Source organism: Pteropus medius, unplaced genomic scaffold (assembly GCF_902729225.1).
Source record: "Pteropus medius unplaced genomic scaffold, Ma_sr-lr_union100, whole genome shotgun sequence".
Taxonomy (NCBI): Eukaryota; Metazoa; Chordata; class Mammalia; order Chiroptera; family Pteropodidae; genus Pteropus; species Pteropus medius.
Window position 1 is genome coordinate 16394864 of NW_024342471.1, and position 15470 is coordinate 16410333.

The 15470-nt window shown below is 53.5% G+C and overlaps 2 protein-coding genes and 1 pseudogene across 3 annotated transcripts; 2 read left to right on the forward strand and 1 right to left on the reverse strand.

Moving 5' to 3' along the window:
• The first annotated feature begins 107 nt into the window (after positions 1-107).
• On the forward strand, positions 108-6126 carry CTSA (cathepsin A). 2 transcript variants are annotated; one of them, XM_039864452.1, is made up of 15 exons: positions 108-251; positions 453-634; positions 803-914; positions 1123-1173; positions 1264-1350; positions 1596-1751; positions 2076-2167; positions 2510-2594; positions 3180-3271; positions 3352-3430; positions 3520-3659; positions 4314-4389; positions 5070-5159; positions 5332-5436; positions 5698-6126. In XM_039864452.1, exons 1-15 carry the CDS (start codon positions 198-200, stop codon positions 5779-5781), a joined length of 1485 nt encoding a protein of 494 aa, XP_039720386.1. In that variant the 5' UTR covers positions 108-197; the 3' UTR covers positions 5782-6126. The 2 variants fall into 2 exon arrangements, with proteins under 2 accessions (XP_039720386.1, XP_039720385.1); XM_039864451.1 differs by having other exon boundaries at positions 221-361.
• PLTP (phospholipid transfer protein) lies at positions 5998-15470 on the reverse strand. Its single transcript, XM_039864456.1, has 16 exons — positions 15334-15470; positions 14637-14747; positions 14450-14549; positions 13588-13716; positions 13147-13302; positions 11824-11887; positions 11677-11740; positions 10917-11008; positions 9775-9951; positions 9625-9684; positions 8350-8514; positions 8189-8256; positions 7024-7066; positions 6856-6919; positions 6699-6775; positions 5998-6375 (listed from the first exon to the last, which is right to left on the reverse strand). The coding sequence occupies exons 2-16, from the start codon at positions 14734-14736 to the stop codon at positions 6244-6246; spliced, it is 1491 nt and encodes a 496-aa protein (XP_039720390.1). The 5' UTR covers positions 14737-14747; positions 15334-15470; the 3' UTR covers positions 5998-6243.
• LOC120604073 (uncharacterized) lies at positions 12415-12533 on the forward strand (annotated as a pseudogene).

The following is a 15470-nucleotide window of genomic DNA, read 5'->3' on the forward strand; positions in this document are numbered from 1 at the left end:
AAGTTGGGGGATCCCGGCCGTCCCACTTGGGTCATCTGATCGCAAGTGCCCGGGATATGACCTGCGAGGCTCGCGGACCCTGACCGGGCGTGGACCGCCGCCGCCTCCCCCAATCCATCCCCCGGGTGCTCAGGCACCGGAGACGATGGGAGGAAGTCTGTCACGTGACACCGGAGCACACGTGACTCAGCGTACACATGACTTCCCGTCGCCAGGCACCTCCTGGAGAGCAAGGACGTGGGAGAGCAGAGGTGAGGGAACTCCGAGGCTGGAAGGGATCCCGGAGCCCCCTGCCGCGCGTGGGGCAAGCGGAGGAGGTTCGGCCGTGAGAGCTGGGGCCGGGCCGAGGCTTTCCTCGCCGGTACGCCGCCAGCTCCTCCCCAGGGACGGTTGCACGCAGGCGCTGAGCAGCCAGGGAGCCAGTAAACAGCCGGCACCCGCTTTCTCCGCAGATGGTTCGAGCTAAGCAGTGGTCGCTGTTCCTGCTGCAGCTGCTGCTGTTCTGGGCACCTCAAGGCGAGGCAGCCCCTAACCAGGACGAAATCCAGTGCCTGCCTGGGCTGGCCAAGCAGCCGTCTTTCCGCCAGTACTCCGGCTACCTCAGAGGCTCTGGCTCCAAGCATCTCCATTACTGGTCCGCGGCTCTCCCTCCCAGGGCGGAGTGGGGAGGGGCACTGCTATGCCCACCAGGGGAGAGGACTGCGGGGCGGGGGTCTTGAAGACCCCTGAGTGAGCCTGGGAGCAGGGAGGGCTGGAAGGAGTCTCTCCACCTGCACCCACCTGGGCCTGACTCCCCTCCCAGGTTTGTGGAGTCCCAGAAGGACCCTAAGAGCAGCCCTGTGGTGCTTTGGCTCAACGGAGGGCCGGGCTGCAGCTCCTTAGATGGCTTCCTCACAGAGCATGGCCCCTTCCTGGTGAGTGGAAAGCAGCTCTCTATAACCCAGGAAAGGGAGAGGGAGGGGACATTTCCCAAAGAAAGAGGCCAGGGAAGAGGGAGGAAAGGACTTTGTGATTTTTCCAAACATGTGCCCTTTTCCTGAGCCTCAGTCTCTTTATCTGTACCATCGGCTCGACACGGCGGCCCTTTCCTTCCACTCACTCAGCCATCTTTTTCCTCCTCAGGTCCAGCCAGATGGTGTTACCCTGGAGTACAACCCCTATTCTTGGAACCTGGTATAGCCGGTGCTGTGGGTCCTGTGGGGATGTGTGGGCACTTGGATAGGGTGGGGAGCCCTCAACTCGTTTCCTCCTCCTCCTCTCCAGATTGCCAACGTGTTGTACCTCGAGTCCCCAGCTGGGGTGGGCTTCTCCTACTCCAATGACAAGTCTTATGCGACCAATGACACAGAGGTGAGTCTGATGCCTGCCCATACACCCCAGCCTCACTGGTTCTCTAAAGGTAGCATGATACAGGGAGAGAAAGAGCATGGCCTTGGAGTCCATTTTTGGCTCTTTGACCTTCTATGAAGTATGATCTTGTCACTACCAAGTCACTTCCTCTTTCACAAACAGGGTGGATTGTCATTATCTCTGATATTCCTTTCAGCTCAGATACCAAAGCCTCCTGATCCCCCCCCCCATCCTACCGTCTCCAGGTTGCCCAGAGTAATTTCGAGGCCCTTCAAGATTTCTTCCGCCTGTTTCCGGAGTACAAGGACAACGAGCTTTTCCTGACAGGAGAGAGCTATGCCGGCATCTACATTCCCACCCTAGCTGTGTTGGTCATGCAGGACCCTAGCATGAACCTTCAGGTGCAGGACAGCTGCAGAGGGGAGGGGGGCAACTTGCAGCCATAGCCTTGTGGTTATCGGGGTCAAACAGGCCAACTCCCCCACCCAACCCAGTATCTTTCATAACATCTTTGCCACCAGCTGGCTTCTCTCTGCTCGTGTGCGTGACAGGAAGCTCACCTGTCAGGCTACCAGCTCTGTTCTTTATGTTGAGTGGCTTTCCCACCCACCCACATAAACCACCCTGGGTTCCAGCTTCCACGTTGCTGAAGGTCTGGGTGTAGATCAACGCAGGCTCTTCCACCTCACCTTCCCCATGAACTGAACGCCCTGGGTGTTTCACAGGGACTGGCTGTGGGCAATGGACTCTCTTCCTATGAGCAGAATGACAACTCCCTCGTCTATTTCGCCTACTATCATGGCCTTCTGGGGAACAGGTATGGGAGGAGGGCAGTCGGGGCAATCTTCAGGGTGGGGCAGGTCACAGGATCTCAGGTCTGTCTTCCAGGCACATAATATCCTGGGCCCTACCCTAATTAGGAGCAGAAGGTAGGGGCTGGGGTTGCTAGAAGGGTTTGGTACTAAAAGGCCAAAGGCTAGTGATCAGAATTTAAAGGGACCAAGGAAGGCTGGTAGGATGGCCTCAGGGCAGCTAGGTTGGGGACCCACCTCACATTGTGACATACGTTCTTATCCCCTCGAAGTTGGAGTGAGAAGGTGGGGTTCTCACCTTCCCTGCCCACTATGAGTCTAAGCACTTTCACTCTGATCTCCTACAGGCTCTGGTCTTCCCTCCAGACCCACTGCTGCTCTCAAAACACGTGTAACTTCTACGACAACAAAGACCCAGAATGCGTGACCAGTGTGAGGTTCTGCCCCGATCCTGTGTCACCTCAGATGCCCCCAATCCTGAGAACAGGACCCTATCCCCTCTCTGGGGACTCCCTGTCCCCCAGCCCCCATTGCTGCCCTATCCGACATCCTTTAGCAATTGGGTGTTCTCCAGGACACATGAATATGGATGTGTTACCACCACCACTTTCTATGACTTTCTGGGCAAATCCTATAATCCCTGTGAGGAGAAACACGTTCTCACTTATCGAACATCTGCCATGTGCCTGGACTGTGCTGAACTGTCAGTGTAGATGATTTCATCTTCAAGTTTCTCCAAGGGAGATCGTATTATCCATATTTTCCAGATGAGGAAACTGAGCCAAGAATGTTGAAGTCACTTTGCTGAAGTCACAGTGCTAGGAAGTAGAAATACTAGGTTGTGGGCCTAGGTCTGGCAGAGTCCTTACACTGAGCCTCAGTTTCCCTACCTGTGAAAAGTGGGGTAAGGGTAAAGACAAGGTGAAGTAGAAAAGCACTAAATCTTGGGACACATCGTTGAGGTCATAGGGATGACCTCAGGGCTCTGCAAAGCATGGCGGCTTGGTGTCATTGCAGCTCCAAGAAGTGTCCCGCATCGTGGGCAACTCTGGCCTCAACATTTACAACCTCTACGCCCCATGTGCTGGGGGCGTGCCTGGGCATTTAAGGTGAGCCTTGCCAGGTGCCCATGGGCCAACTCCAGCCCCATGTGGAGGCTCAGGGACCCATTCCCCCACTTCACTTGCAGATTTGAAAAGGATACTGTCGTGGTCCAGGATTTGGGTAACCTTTTCACTCGCCTGCCAATCAAGCGAATGTGGCATCAGGTATGCAGAGCCTGGGCTTCCTCCCAGCAGTGTGGGTAGGGGCGAGGCACGGAAGCAAAGACCCTCACGCTCTTGTCTGTGCCCCCCAGGCACTGCTGCGTTCTGGGGCTAGAGTGCACATGGACCCCCCCTGTACCAACACCACAGCTCCCTCCACCTACCTCAACAACCCTTTCGTGCGGAAGGCCCTCCACATCCCCGAGCAGCTGCCCCGCTGGGACCTGTGCAAGTGAGGTTCTGGCTTGGGGGCTGGTGGGCTGTTGGGATTCATGGGCATCAGAAAGGTTCCAGGGATTCTTTGCCTAGGGTTTCTCAGTGGGGGTACTGCGGGCACTCAGGGCATGAGTTGATTGATATTCAGCCAGTTCATTCTTAAATGGCCACACTGGTTTTTAAAATTTGATTACTTCGAATTTTGTAAAAAGACATGCTTCCAGCCCCCCTCCCCTACCCCAACTCCAGTACCATCTCCACCTGCTCAGATCTGCTAGGACCCTTGCAAGTAAAAAAGGTGATGCCTGGCACAGCAGAGACCACTGAGGTCCCTTCTGGATTGGTCAGTGCCCATGCCCTACTGTTGGCATATGCTGTGGCTCTCACACTTGCAAGCCCCTATGCTCTAAATGCCTGTGGAATCCCAGTTATCGAGACAACCAAAGTGTCCCTATGCATTTCTAATCAGGGGTGGGTTGAGGACCTCTGAATTCCAGCCCCCCATCCAGATAAGTCCAAGAGAGGTAGGAGGCCTGAGGGTGGGGCTGAATCCCAGCTGTCTGCCTCCTAGGCTGGAGCTTGGGGATGGGGGATAGGAGAGGAGGTCTGATCTGTTGACTTTTTCTCCCCCTACCTTGTATTCCCGGGGTCTGCCCACGTGCTCCCACAGCTTCTTGGTGAATATACAGTACCGCCGTCTCTACCAGAGCATGAACTCCCAGTACCTTAAGTTGCTTGCCACACAGGTAAGTAGGGGCAGCACAGCTGGGTCCACCACCAGCAGCCCAAAACCCCAGAGCAGCATGGCAAGGCTGACAGGAAGCTGGGGAGACAGGAAACTGAAAGTCCAAGTGAAGTCGCTTGCCCAAGTTCCTGTAGTTGGCAGGGTCAAGATTTGAACTTGTCTTTGACCCCACCCCATGCTGCCCTGCTGCAGGAGGCTGAGGGGTCTGCATCAGCCAAGGAGGCTTTTGGGTGAGAGGAGCTCGTCAGGTCATGTTACAAATGGCCAAATGGAGGTCCAAGGTAGGAGAGAGCCTTGTCCACATCGACTTAGGACACTGGTAGAGCCAGGTTAGGACCAGATCTGTATAGCAAAGTGGTTAGAGTATGGGCTCCGGGGTCAGATTGCCTGGGTGCAAGTTCCTTTACTAGCCATATGACCCTAGGCAAGTTTCTCATAAAACTTGAGATTTGGATTCCCTATCTGTAAAATGGTATTAATAATGGTATTTACCTTCACAGGTAAGGCATTTTGTAGAGCACTGGACATGTAGGAAGCAGTCAGGAAACAGAAGTGTTCCCTGACCTATGCTGTTTAGTTGGGCCCCTTGAATTCTCTGAGGGGGTGGGGTTTGAACCTGCTAAGGGCCAGGGCCTATGCTTGTTCCAGAGTCCCCCACTTTTTTTCCCTGCCCTGCTCCAGAAATACCGGATCCTTCTCTACAATGGAGATGTGGACATGGCCTGCAATTTCTTGGGGGATGAATGGTTTGTGGATTCCCTCAACCAGAAGGTAAGGCAGGGATCCTGGCTCCAGGGCGAGGCTGGTGCAGGGGTAGGGCAAGCGTGCCTGGCAGACAGGGCAAACATGGAGGAGTTCTCAGCCCTTGAGGTCTTGAGGCTTGGCAACTGTGAGCAGAGAGGATCGGCAGCTGCAGGCTGCTAAGTCTTTCCTGCTGGCACAGATGGAGGTACAGCGCCGGCCCTGGTTAGTGGATTACGGGGACAGTGGGGAGCAGATTGCTGGCTTCGTGAAGGAGTTCTCCCACATCGCCTTTCTCACCATCAAGGTAAGATCTGGGCCTGGTTAGGGCTAGCTGCGGCTAGAAGGGACCCACCCTTTCTTTCTTTCCCGTTTCCTTTTATGCTGGGTTACCATTTGGCGCCTGCAAGGGCAAGTCTTCTGGGGAGATGGGAAGAATGGAAGGCTTGGGACAGGCAGGGCTGGGTTTGGATGAAGGTCACTGACTAGGGGAATACAGTGGGATGAGGGAAGCGCCCAGGGCATGGGTTCTTCAGGGAGAGGATCTCACAAAGCTTTTGCTCCTCAGGGCGCTGGACACATGGTCCCCACCGACAAGCCCCAGGCTGCCCTCACCATGTTCTCCCGCTTCCTGAATAAACAGCCATACTGATGACCATGGGGGCCAGCCCCCACTGCCGAACCCAGCCCCTGCCAGCCTCACCTGCTAGAAGGGAGGTCCTCCTTGATGCAAAATGCCCCTGCGGGGCAGGTCCCTGCCTCCAGAACTGCTTTCCACCCTCGCCCCCCTCCAACTGGCCCCTATGCCTCACATAGACAGCCTGGGGAGGTGGGGAGTTAGCACTTTATTCCTGACTGGCTCCCACCCTGCTTAACGAATGACTTTAATGCACTGATGACATCCCAGGAACACACTAGAGCTCAGGACAGCCCACTGGGAGGTCAGATGGACTGTAATTGACTGTGATTATGGAATTAAATTGGGTACAGCTTAAAACTCATCTTCTCTGTGGCACTGGGGGTCAGGGAGGACTCTCTAGGCAGTGACGGGGTGAGGGAGGGGATGAGAGGCATTGGAGTCCTGAATGCAGCTGTCAGGAGCTGGGAGTTGAGTTCAGACAGCTGCCGTGGAGGGTGGTGGGGCACTAGATGCCTGGGGGCCCATGGTGGTGGCAGGCCAGTTCTTCTCAATCACCTTTCGCAGTCCTTTGACAAAGCGGAGGTCAGTCCCAATGGTGAGGAAGCCCTGTGCAGCGAGGCAGAGGAAAATCTATTCATTCCCTTACCAAGGCCAGTTTAGAGTTAGAGCCCTTGGCCTTGAGGGGTCTTCAATCTAGTGGGAGAGACAGCAGCAAAGTGGTTCTTATAACTCCTTATGAAGGGTGATTAGTAGGCGTCGAGGGTGATGGAATTAGGGAACAGTTCCAAGGTGAAGGCACAGCCTGCAAAAGGCTAGAGGAGTCTGACCTGAGATTAAAATAGGAGGGGCCGTTGATAAGGGAGGAGCTGTGCAGACGGGCTGAGGGAGGGAAAGACTCTGCCCTCCTTCCCCATCATGCATCTACTTACCGCATGGTTTGTCACCACCCCATGCACAAAGGCCATCCCCTCGGGTAGTGGGATCTGCACCCCGCGCTGGGTCCGCTCTGTGGGTGGGAACAGCTGGCTCGGTCTGGCCCCACCCAACTCCCCCTTCTCCCCTCCCTCCTCACACCCCCAACCCTACCATTGAGCAGGGGCATCACCCCAATCTGCAGCATGGTCTTCAGAGGGGCCTGCAGTGGGATCAGCTGGAAGGGAGGAGGGGTGGAGTCAGGGCAGCAAGGAGCGGGTGGGCTTGCCTTAGCTGTTCACCCTGATCCCAGCCTCAGCCCGCCCACCATTTCCAACTCACCGCCAGGGACTCCAGTGCAGACTGGTTCGAGTAGATTCGGAACCTGTGGGAGGGAAGTTCTGGTGGGCTCCCCCTCCCTCAGACTCCCCAGGGCTAGCCACCAGAAGCCAAGTTCAGTCTTGGATGTCCCACCTATGCATCTCTCCAGGGGGTTCTATCACTCTCTAGGTGTGTATCCTTGGGTGAGTCATTTCTCCCTGAGTTTCTGTTTCTTCACATCTGCTACTTATTTGTCGAGTACTTCCTACATGTCAGACTAATACTGATAGCTTTTCACGTGTTGTTTATTTTTACTTAACAAAATGTATAGTGCTTACTCCCTGCCAGACACCAAACATGTTTAAAAAGTTAGATATTTAAATCTTTTCAAATGCCAACTGATTTAATCCTCATAACAACCCTAAAAGCGGGCACTATTACTATCTGCACCTTATAGATGAGGCAGATGAGGCCTAGGGAGGTTAAGTCACTCGCCTGAGGTCACACAGCTGGAAAGTGGCAGAACCTGCCTCCAGAATCTAGGCTCTTAACCGCTACCCTGTACTTACTCGTTCAGCTCCTTAGAACAACGCCGTCCAATAGAATTTTCTGTAAAATGTTCTGTATCGTGTAGCTAGTGGCACTGTCCATACGGTAGCCACTAGCTACACGTGGCTGTAGAAATATGGTTAGCACAACCGAGGAGCTATTTAATTATAATTAATGTAAATATACATAGCCTTATGTGGCTAGTAGTACCATATTGGATAGCATGGCCCTAGAAAATAGATGCTACTTTTATCTATATTTAACACATGAAGAAAACAAAGCTTAGAAAGATAAAATGACTTTTCTTAAGATTACAAAGCTAAGTTATGCTGCGGTGTCTGCCGAAACCCATGTTCTTAGGCTCTGTTGTGTGACTGTGGGCATGTCACTTAACCTCACTGGGCCAGTTTGGTCATTTCTCACAATACCTGCTTTGCCTCAGGGTGGTGAGAAAACACAGAAGTTACATTTTAATAAAGCACCTTCTATGTGTTAACAAAGACCACAGCTCTCAAGTGGCTTATAGGGATGACTGAATTTTAGCTCCCCAGTTCTGTTGGGCAAGTGTGATTATCCTAAAGATACTGAGGCTCAGAGAAGGTAAGGGCTTGCCCAGGGTTTTCGGACATTTGCATACTTGCGCAGGTCCAGCTGCGTGCGCAGCGCCTTCCCCCGAAGAGTCACCTTGGCACTGAGACGAGCGTCCTGCGGGAATGGGGGGTGCGTGTGTTACTGACCAGGTGGGTCCCCAGCCCCCTTCTCTCCAACCCTCTGCAGCCCGCAGTCTGGTGACCGCACCATGATCATGCTGGATAGCTGGACTTCAGACTGGTTGCGTGGGGCCAGGGCGATGGTGACACTGGCAGTGACAGAGATGGTGGTGCCCGAGGGCTTGATGGTACAGCGAGGTGGTGCTGTGACCTTCAGTTCCAGCTTCAGTGGGGAATCAATCTCTGCTGGGCTCTGGGGACAGAGCAGGGATGGCGGAGGTTCAAATCCCAGCTTTGCTCCCTGGTGAGCCCCAGGGGAGGAGGGGGTGGTTCAGGCTCTGCCCTCTGGGAGCCCAGAGTGACAAATAAGAAAACAGGAGTGGCTTCCCAAACCTGCCAGAACTTTTGCTCTTTCTGCTTTTCTAAGTTCTCAGTAATCAGACTCCATCTCCAGTCCAGACTCCTGGGTTAGTCTCTCGCATCACACACCAGCCCTATCTCTCTTCTCTGCAACTGCTTTGCTACTTCTCTAGAGGCACTGTAGGAATCCTGTTCGATTCCCACACTGACCAAGTGCTTGCTCTTCACTAAACAGTTCATTTAAACCTCACAATAATGAGGCAGGTATTATTCTCCTTTTTGAGATAGGAAAATCGAGGCACAGAGAGTTAAGTAACTTGTCCAAGGTTATGTAGTTATTCAGTTGCAGAACCGGGATTCAAAACCAGGCAGTCTGGCAATAGAGTCCATGCTCTCAATGGTGCTTGGCCATAAGTTTAATGATGATGACGACGACAGCAATAATATTCCCAGCTAGTGTTTACTGAGCACTTACTCTGTTCTAGGTACTGTTCTAATTGCTTTATGTGTATTCATTTAATCCTCACGACAGCCCTGTGAAGTTGTATAGAGTAGTAGAGAATGCCACTGTGACCTGGAATCACAGATTCAAACCCACGTTCAAATCTCAGCTCCATCATTTACAAAACTGAACTGAGGATAAGTCCTTTAATGATCACTGAAATATTTCTTTTTAAATCTTAAACTCCTACCCCTCACCCCATTAAATAAGGGAAGAGAAGCAAAAAGAATAATGTGTCAGTCGTTAGAGCCCCTACACTTTTAGAGCTTAGGTTCTAGCCCACTGTCATCATGGCTGCATGAAGGACAGCAGGAATTAGCGAGCCCCCTTCACAGACCTAGCCACAGGCTAGGCTAGGTGAGGGGACTTGGCCAGAGGCCAGGCCAGCCTTCTGTCTGCTCTATGGCTGCCACTGGGGACTCTACCTGCATACTTCACTGGTCCCCTGCAGGTGGTTTGCCTACCCACCCTGGCCATGTCCCTACTTCCCTTAACACTCACCAGCAGGATGATGCTCCCAAAGTAGGAGGCCCTCAGCAGCACGTCCAGATCGTGGGGCACCTGGACAGGGGGATTGGAGGTGAGGCAGGGGCATCAGGAGCTCCATCACAGGTCTCCTCTTGCCCATCCCACAAACAGGCCCTGGCATACCTTATCCCCCACCAGCGACAGCTGCAGGGCCCCCGCCTGGAAATAGCTCTCCATGGCAGAGTCAAAGAAGAACTCAGAGAAGGCCACGTACACCATCCGCTCCTCCTCCTGCAGCTGGGGCTCCACTGCTTGGTTGGGCAGGCTCCAGTTCCCCTGGGTCAGGGGAAAGAAGGCCCCCTGGGGTAGAGGCGTCAGGGTCAGGGCCAAGGCTGACTGGGGCAGTACCCAGATGTCCCAAGCCCTGGGCTAGGCACTGTAGGGAGTGGGGAATAGGACCCAGCTGCTGTCCTTGAGGAACCCACAAGCACATTTCTTAAAAGGCATCAAAGGGAGGGCAGCTGGAGTGCTGCAAAGGAGCAATCGTATTAGACCAGAGAACAGAGGCTCAGGAAGGGGTTCAAGGAGGAGGCGGCATTTGACCGGCCCTTGAAGGCTAGGTGGCAGTAAAGATAATACCTATAGCTTACATATATGTGGTAATTCTGTGCTCTTTACACAGACCAACTCCTTTAATCCTATGAGGTATGTTTTCTTACTGTGTTATTTGCATTTACATATTAGGCAACAGACACAGAAAGGTTAAGCCACTTCCTTAAGGTCACACAGCTAGAAGTGGCAGAGCCACGATCTGAACTTCAGGCATTCTGACTCCACAGTCTGTGCTCTGAAACTCTGCTACACTGCTGGGAGGAGTAAAGGTGCTGCATGGCCTTGGGCAAGTGACGTCACCTCTCTGAGCAAACCTCCACATCCCTAAAAACGGGTATAAGTACTTGACTCACAGGGTTCTCAGAGGATGAAATGAGATATGTACACAGAACTGTATGTCCAGCTCCTTCAGGAGAGATGGGGAAAGGCGGTGTAGGAGCAAAGGCCCCGAGGTAGGAAGCGAGAGGCATATTTGGGAAAGAGTAGCTTCAGAGGAACAGGGTGAAGTTAGAAGAGTGGGGCCAGACGAGAGTAACAAGCTTGAATGCCAGACCCAGGTGCTCAACCTAATTCTGTAGGCAGCGGAGCCACAGCATTCCCAGCAATGGAGTGCCCTCACCAGAACTGTGCTTTAGGGAGACAAAACCAGTGGCTTTGGGGAGAAGGAGGAAGTCTGGCTAGGTCAGAGGTGACACACCAGCTGAATAGCTCACCCGGAAGTCCATGTCCAGACTGCTGGTGGAAACCACAGGGTCCTTTAGAAGAGAGTAGTCAATGCCGATGAGATTATCCACCGAACTGCGCACTGTGGGGAGGGGCTCCAGTCACTCAGTTGTGGGATGTTGGGCAAGGTGCTTAAGCTCTCATCCTCAGTTTCTCATCCACAAAATGATCATTATAATACTTCCCTCATAGGACTGCTATGAGGATCAAATTAGTTTTCCGTGGAAAGCACTTAGTGCCTGATATGCAGTAAGTGTTCAACTGTGTTAGCCATCACTACTACTCCTACTCCATTACTACAGGAGTTTCATCAGATCACTGAACAAGATGGCAAAGGAGTCCCTTCCATGGCTGGTTCCTCTGCCTCCTCCCCTGCTCATGCCCTGTGTATGGGGCATGATGATCTCTGCCCCACAGCAAACAGAGGTCACAGCTTAGGAAAAGGGAATTCATGTTAATTAAGCCCCTATTAAGTACCAGGTGATGCACACAAATAGGGCCTCAGCAATCAGCAAGCACATATTGAGGACCTTGACAACCAGCCCCTCAGTTAATCCTCACAGCAACTCCAGGGGGAGGCCTCAGTCACACAGCAAGTTGGTGGCTGAGGCCACATTTGAACCCAGGGCCGTTCCACAGCAGAGCATGGAAGGGGCCTACGCTGAAGCACTGCCTGACAGCCTCCTCTTCACCCCTATTCCAGCCCCAGGGCCTGGCCCAGAGCTCCCCGCCCCACCAAGGCCAACTCACCAGGCACCGTGTCCAGGAGGGAGTTGAGCAGCACCATCCCTGCATGGTAGAGCACAGGGCAGATCTGGGAGGTGGAGGCCAAAGTCAGGGCCTTCAGGAAAGGGCACGCCCACCCCTGCTATCCCCCAGACCTGCCACTGCCCACACCTGCTGGTTGAGAAGGAAGCGCATCCCTGAGGTGACGAACACGGAGAGGAATTCATACATCTTCCTGTGAGGAGAGGATAGACCAGTGAGCCCAGACCCTGCCCCTATCCCAATGCAGGTCCAAGAGAAGTCACGGTGACCAGAGAGAGAGATGGAGGCGGGGGGATGGACACCTCAACTTTGACCTGAAGCACCAGCTCTTTAATAGAGGTTTTCCATGACTTGGGCCCAAATCCCCTCCAGCCTTATTCTTAAGACCTCCTCTCCTATCCCAGTCCCCCACCAGCCAAATGAATCTACCCGCAATTCCTCAAACCTGTTCTAAGCATCCCCAGCTCCATGTGCTTACTCACGGCCTCCCTTCCACCCTCAATGCCCCTGTCCTATATTTCCCCCTGTATGGTTCAGATGCTTCCTTTTTTAGACAGTCTTTCCAGACTACCCTCCTCTGAACCCCCAGAGTACTTTCTTAGTCCCTCTCTCAAGTCCCCAATGACAAATGTTTTGTCCCCCCAAATAGGCTTTGAGCTCCTTTCTGAATCCTCAGGAACTGGCATTCATTTTGTTGAATAAGTAAAAAATTGACAGTGCGTCTGCGGCCATGCCACCCTGAGCAAGCCCCATCCCCTCTGATCTTGGAAGCTAAGCAGGGTCGGGCCTGGTTAGTACTTGGATGGGAGACCACCTAGGAAGACCAGGTGCTGTTGGTGTAAAAAATAAAAAATCGGGGATTGTAAGATGACAAGTTCCTTGCAATCTGTTAGGTCAACCAAGGGTTGCCTCACCTAAAAAAAAAAAAAAAAATTGACAGTGTACCAATACCAGATGATAAATCTACCATCTTCTCTCCCACCCTATTCCAGAACCAGCACTAAGTCTCTTTCCCAGTCCCAAACCTGGACCTGTGTAATTATTTTTGTTATTATTAGTAAGTACTACCAATTATTGAGAACCCAGTTCATGTCCAACTGTGCACATTTATCTTCGCAGTTACTCTTATCAAAGTGGCTAGCCATTTATTATGTGCCAGGTACTGTTCTAAATATTTTTACCTTTATTCACACAAATAGTCCTCACAGCATCTTATAAAATAGGTTCTATTATCATCTTCATATTACCAATGAGAAAATTTAGGGACAGAGCTTCAGGGACTTGCCCAAGATCACACAGTCAGAAAATGGTAACACTGAGCTTTGGACCGGGTTGGTCTGATTCCCAAGCCTGTGCACTTTGCATTGCACCAGCAGATGGGCTGTGGGGCTCCCGCCGCGGGGTGGGGCGGGGCGGGGGAGGGCGTGCGTTAGGGTTGGAGATGGAGCTTACCTGAAGGTTCCCCCAAAGGCTGCATGCATTCTGGAGATAGAAGCCTGGCAGGAGATGTTGAACACCTTCATTCGGCCAGCGGGATCTCGGAAGAGGCGCAGAGCAGTACGGATGGATATATCCTTGGCGGAGGCATTGATATAGCCCCCATCATAGCTGCCAGGGATGGGCGGGGCTCATGTTCACCCCAGCTTGGAGCTTAACCGAGTCTTCACTGCCCCGCTCCCCACACCTGTACATCATGATACTTCTTCAAAAGGCTTCACTCCTGCACAGTTTACCAGACATTCTATCAAATTCTATCAACCCCTAGAAGTGGGCATGATCATTTCTTTTTGAAAAAACTAACACTAAGAAAGGCTGAGGGATTTCCCACAGCCCTACAGCACCCCCGGCCCTCCTGATCCGCCCGCCACTCCATTGAGGGTGCCAGATCCTCACAAGAACCAGTAGAGAAGCTGTCTCTGGAAACGTATCCCCAAGGAAGCGTTGGTGATTTGTAGCACCAGGTCCTGCTCCGGCTGGAAGTGGAGCTCAGAGGATGTCAGCTCCAGCTCCGTGACCTTCACACTGTAGGAGGTCTCAGGGTCAAATTAAGGACCAAGAGGGGATCTCTCCCAACGACAAGAAATTCAGTCCCTCCTCTTCCATTCCAGGCCTGGGGAAGCTAGAGTGAGTAGAACGAATTCTTCCATTGCTCCTCAACTGCCCACCGTGGACTTGGTGGCTCAACTTGGACTAGGGTGGCTCAGAGATGAGCTTCTACTGATCCAGGTGTTAAAAGTGAGCTATACCCCTTCTCTTAGAAGTCTTGTTGCTTACATTCCCTTCACCCCCACACCCTGGGGTTGCTAGACCTGACCTTTTAACCGAGCCCTTTGATTTTGTTCCTTCATCTAAGCTCCGTTCCACTTGTCCCCATCGTCCTAGACCACAGGCTTTTACTAGTTCCCAGGACCTCTCTTATTAGCTCTGCTCGGGCTCCCTAGACCTCACTCTCAGCCATTGGAAAATTTCTTGACTCCACCTCTCTGGTGCTCTTTGGCCACGCGTCAATTCCAAGTCTTACGCTCAGCTTTTCTTGGTCCCGCCGACCTTCCCTAGGCCACGCCCATCTGCTTAGTCCCGCCTATGTCGGCAGGCTTGGCCTTTATCTTCTCCGATCCATCCTATCTTAACTCCCGTCTCACCGATTTGGCCACGCCCCCATTTCGCTCAGCCACCCAGTCTCCCGAAAGTCTCCCACATGTATTTCCTAAGCCCCGCCCCCACTTCGAAGCCCCTGCCTGAGCCTCCAACTTACTCAGAGATGTTGTAGTAGAACTGGCCCTCTCCGCCCCTCATGTCCGGAATGATGATGGTCTCCAGCTCTTGCTCCAGAAAGCGCAGTGCCTCCTGCTTCACTGAAGCAGAAGCGAGACCCTAAGCTCCTGCGCCCACTGCTGGAGTGACCCCACCCGCACCCGCCCCCACTGCTCCCCACGCCTTACCCAGCTCCAGCGCCATGGAGGTGATACGTATCTTACAGCCTGGGATCTCGGCGTGAGCGCCTGCCAGCAGCGCTAGGAAGAGGGCCCCACAGAGGGCCATGGCGAGCGGGCCTGGGGACGGGGTGGGGTCGCGGGAGTCACCAGGCCGCTAAAATCCACTCCTCGCATGTCCAGCCAGAAGAGAGGCCTGGCCGGGATCGTTACCCTCGAGATAACTCTTGGGGGAATTTGGAACCAATAATATTGCCTCCATTTGACAGATGCAGAAACTGAGGCTCTGGGAGGGGATGAGACGTGGGGTCTGGCTCTGAGAAGTTTTGGGGCACCGGAGAGGGGCGGGGGGCATCCTCGGTTTCCTCGAGCATCCTCTGGGTGACAAGTTTGGACCTCTCACGGACTAGCCCCCGCCTCCCCAACAACTTCTTTCCTGCAGCGGAAGGCAGATGAGGCTTGCACGTTACCATGGGAACGGCTGCACACACATTCCTGGGGGGTGGCTTGCAGTTTCCCAGGCCCCGAGCCGGGGGAGGAGAGGGGTCTCCCGGCTCCCTCGGGTCCTAAATCCCTGCCATAGGGATTCTGTCTGGTGCCCCCCAACTCAATGCCCTCCTTCATGGGGTCTCCTCCCCAACCCGGGTTCAGTAGACCACGCGACTCGGCGTATGTCTGGGGTGAATGGGGATGCGCCCCAACTCACTGCGGTAGAGCTGGAAGGTGGCGCAGGGTGGGGCGGGGTCGGCGTGGTCACGTGGGCCCGCAGGCAGCTCAGGAGATCCCGGCAGCGGGGTCTGGCAGGCAGCGCTGTCCCAGTCGCTTTTATAAAGCCCATCCTCT

Coding starts and splice junctions, on each gene's coding strand:
- CTSA (XM_039864452.1), top strand. CDS start 198: ATGACTTCCCGTCGCCAGGCACCTCCTGGAGAGCAAGGACGTGGGAGA. Junction 1,752..2,075: donor ACCCTAGCATGAACCTTCAG/GTGCAGGACAGC, acceptor GGTGTTTCACAG/GGACTGGCTGTGGGCAATGG. Junction 4,390..5,069: donor TTAAGTTGCTTGCCACACAG/GTAAGTAGGGGC, acceptor GCCCTGCTCCAG/AAATACCGGATCCTTCTCTA.
- PLTP (XM_039864456.1), bottom strand. CDS start 14,736: ATGGCCCTCTGTGGGGCCCTCTTCCTAGCGCTGCTGGCAGGCGCTCAC. Junction 11,888..13,146: donor GCCTTTGGGGGAACCTTCAG/GTAAGCTCCATC, acceptor CTCTCCTCACAG/GAAGATGTATGAATTCCTCT. Junction 6,920..7,023: donor CTGCACTGGAGTCCCTGGCG/GTGAGTTGGAAA, acceptor CCTCCCTTCCAG/CTGATCCCACTGCAGGCCCC.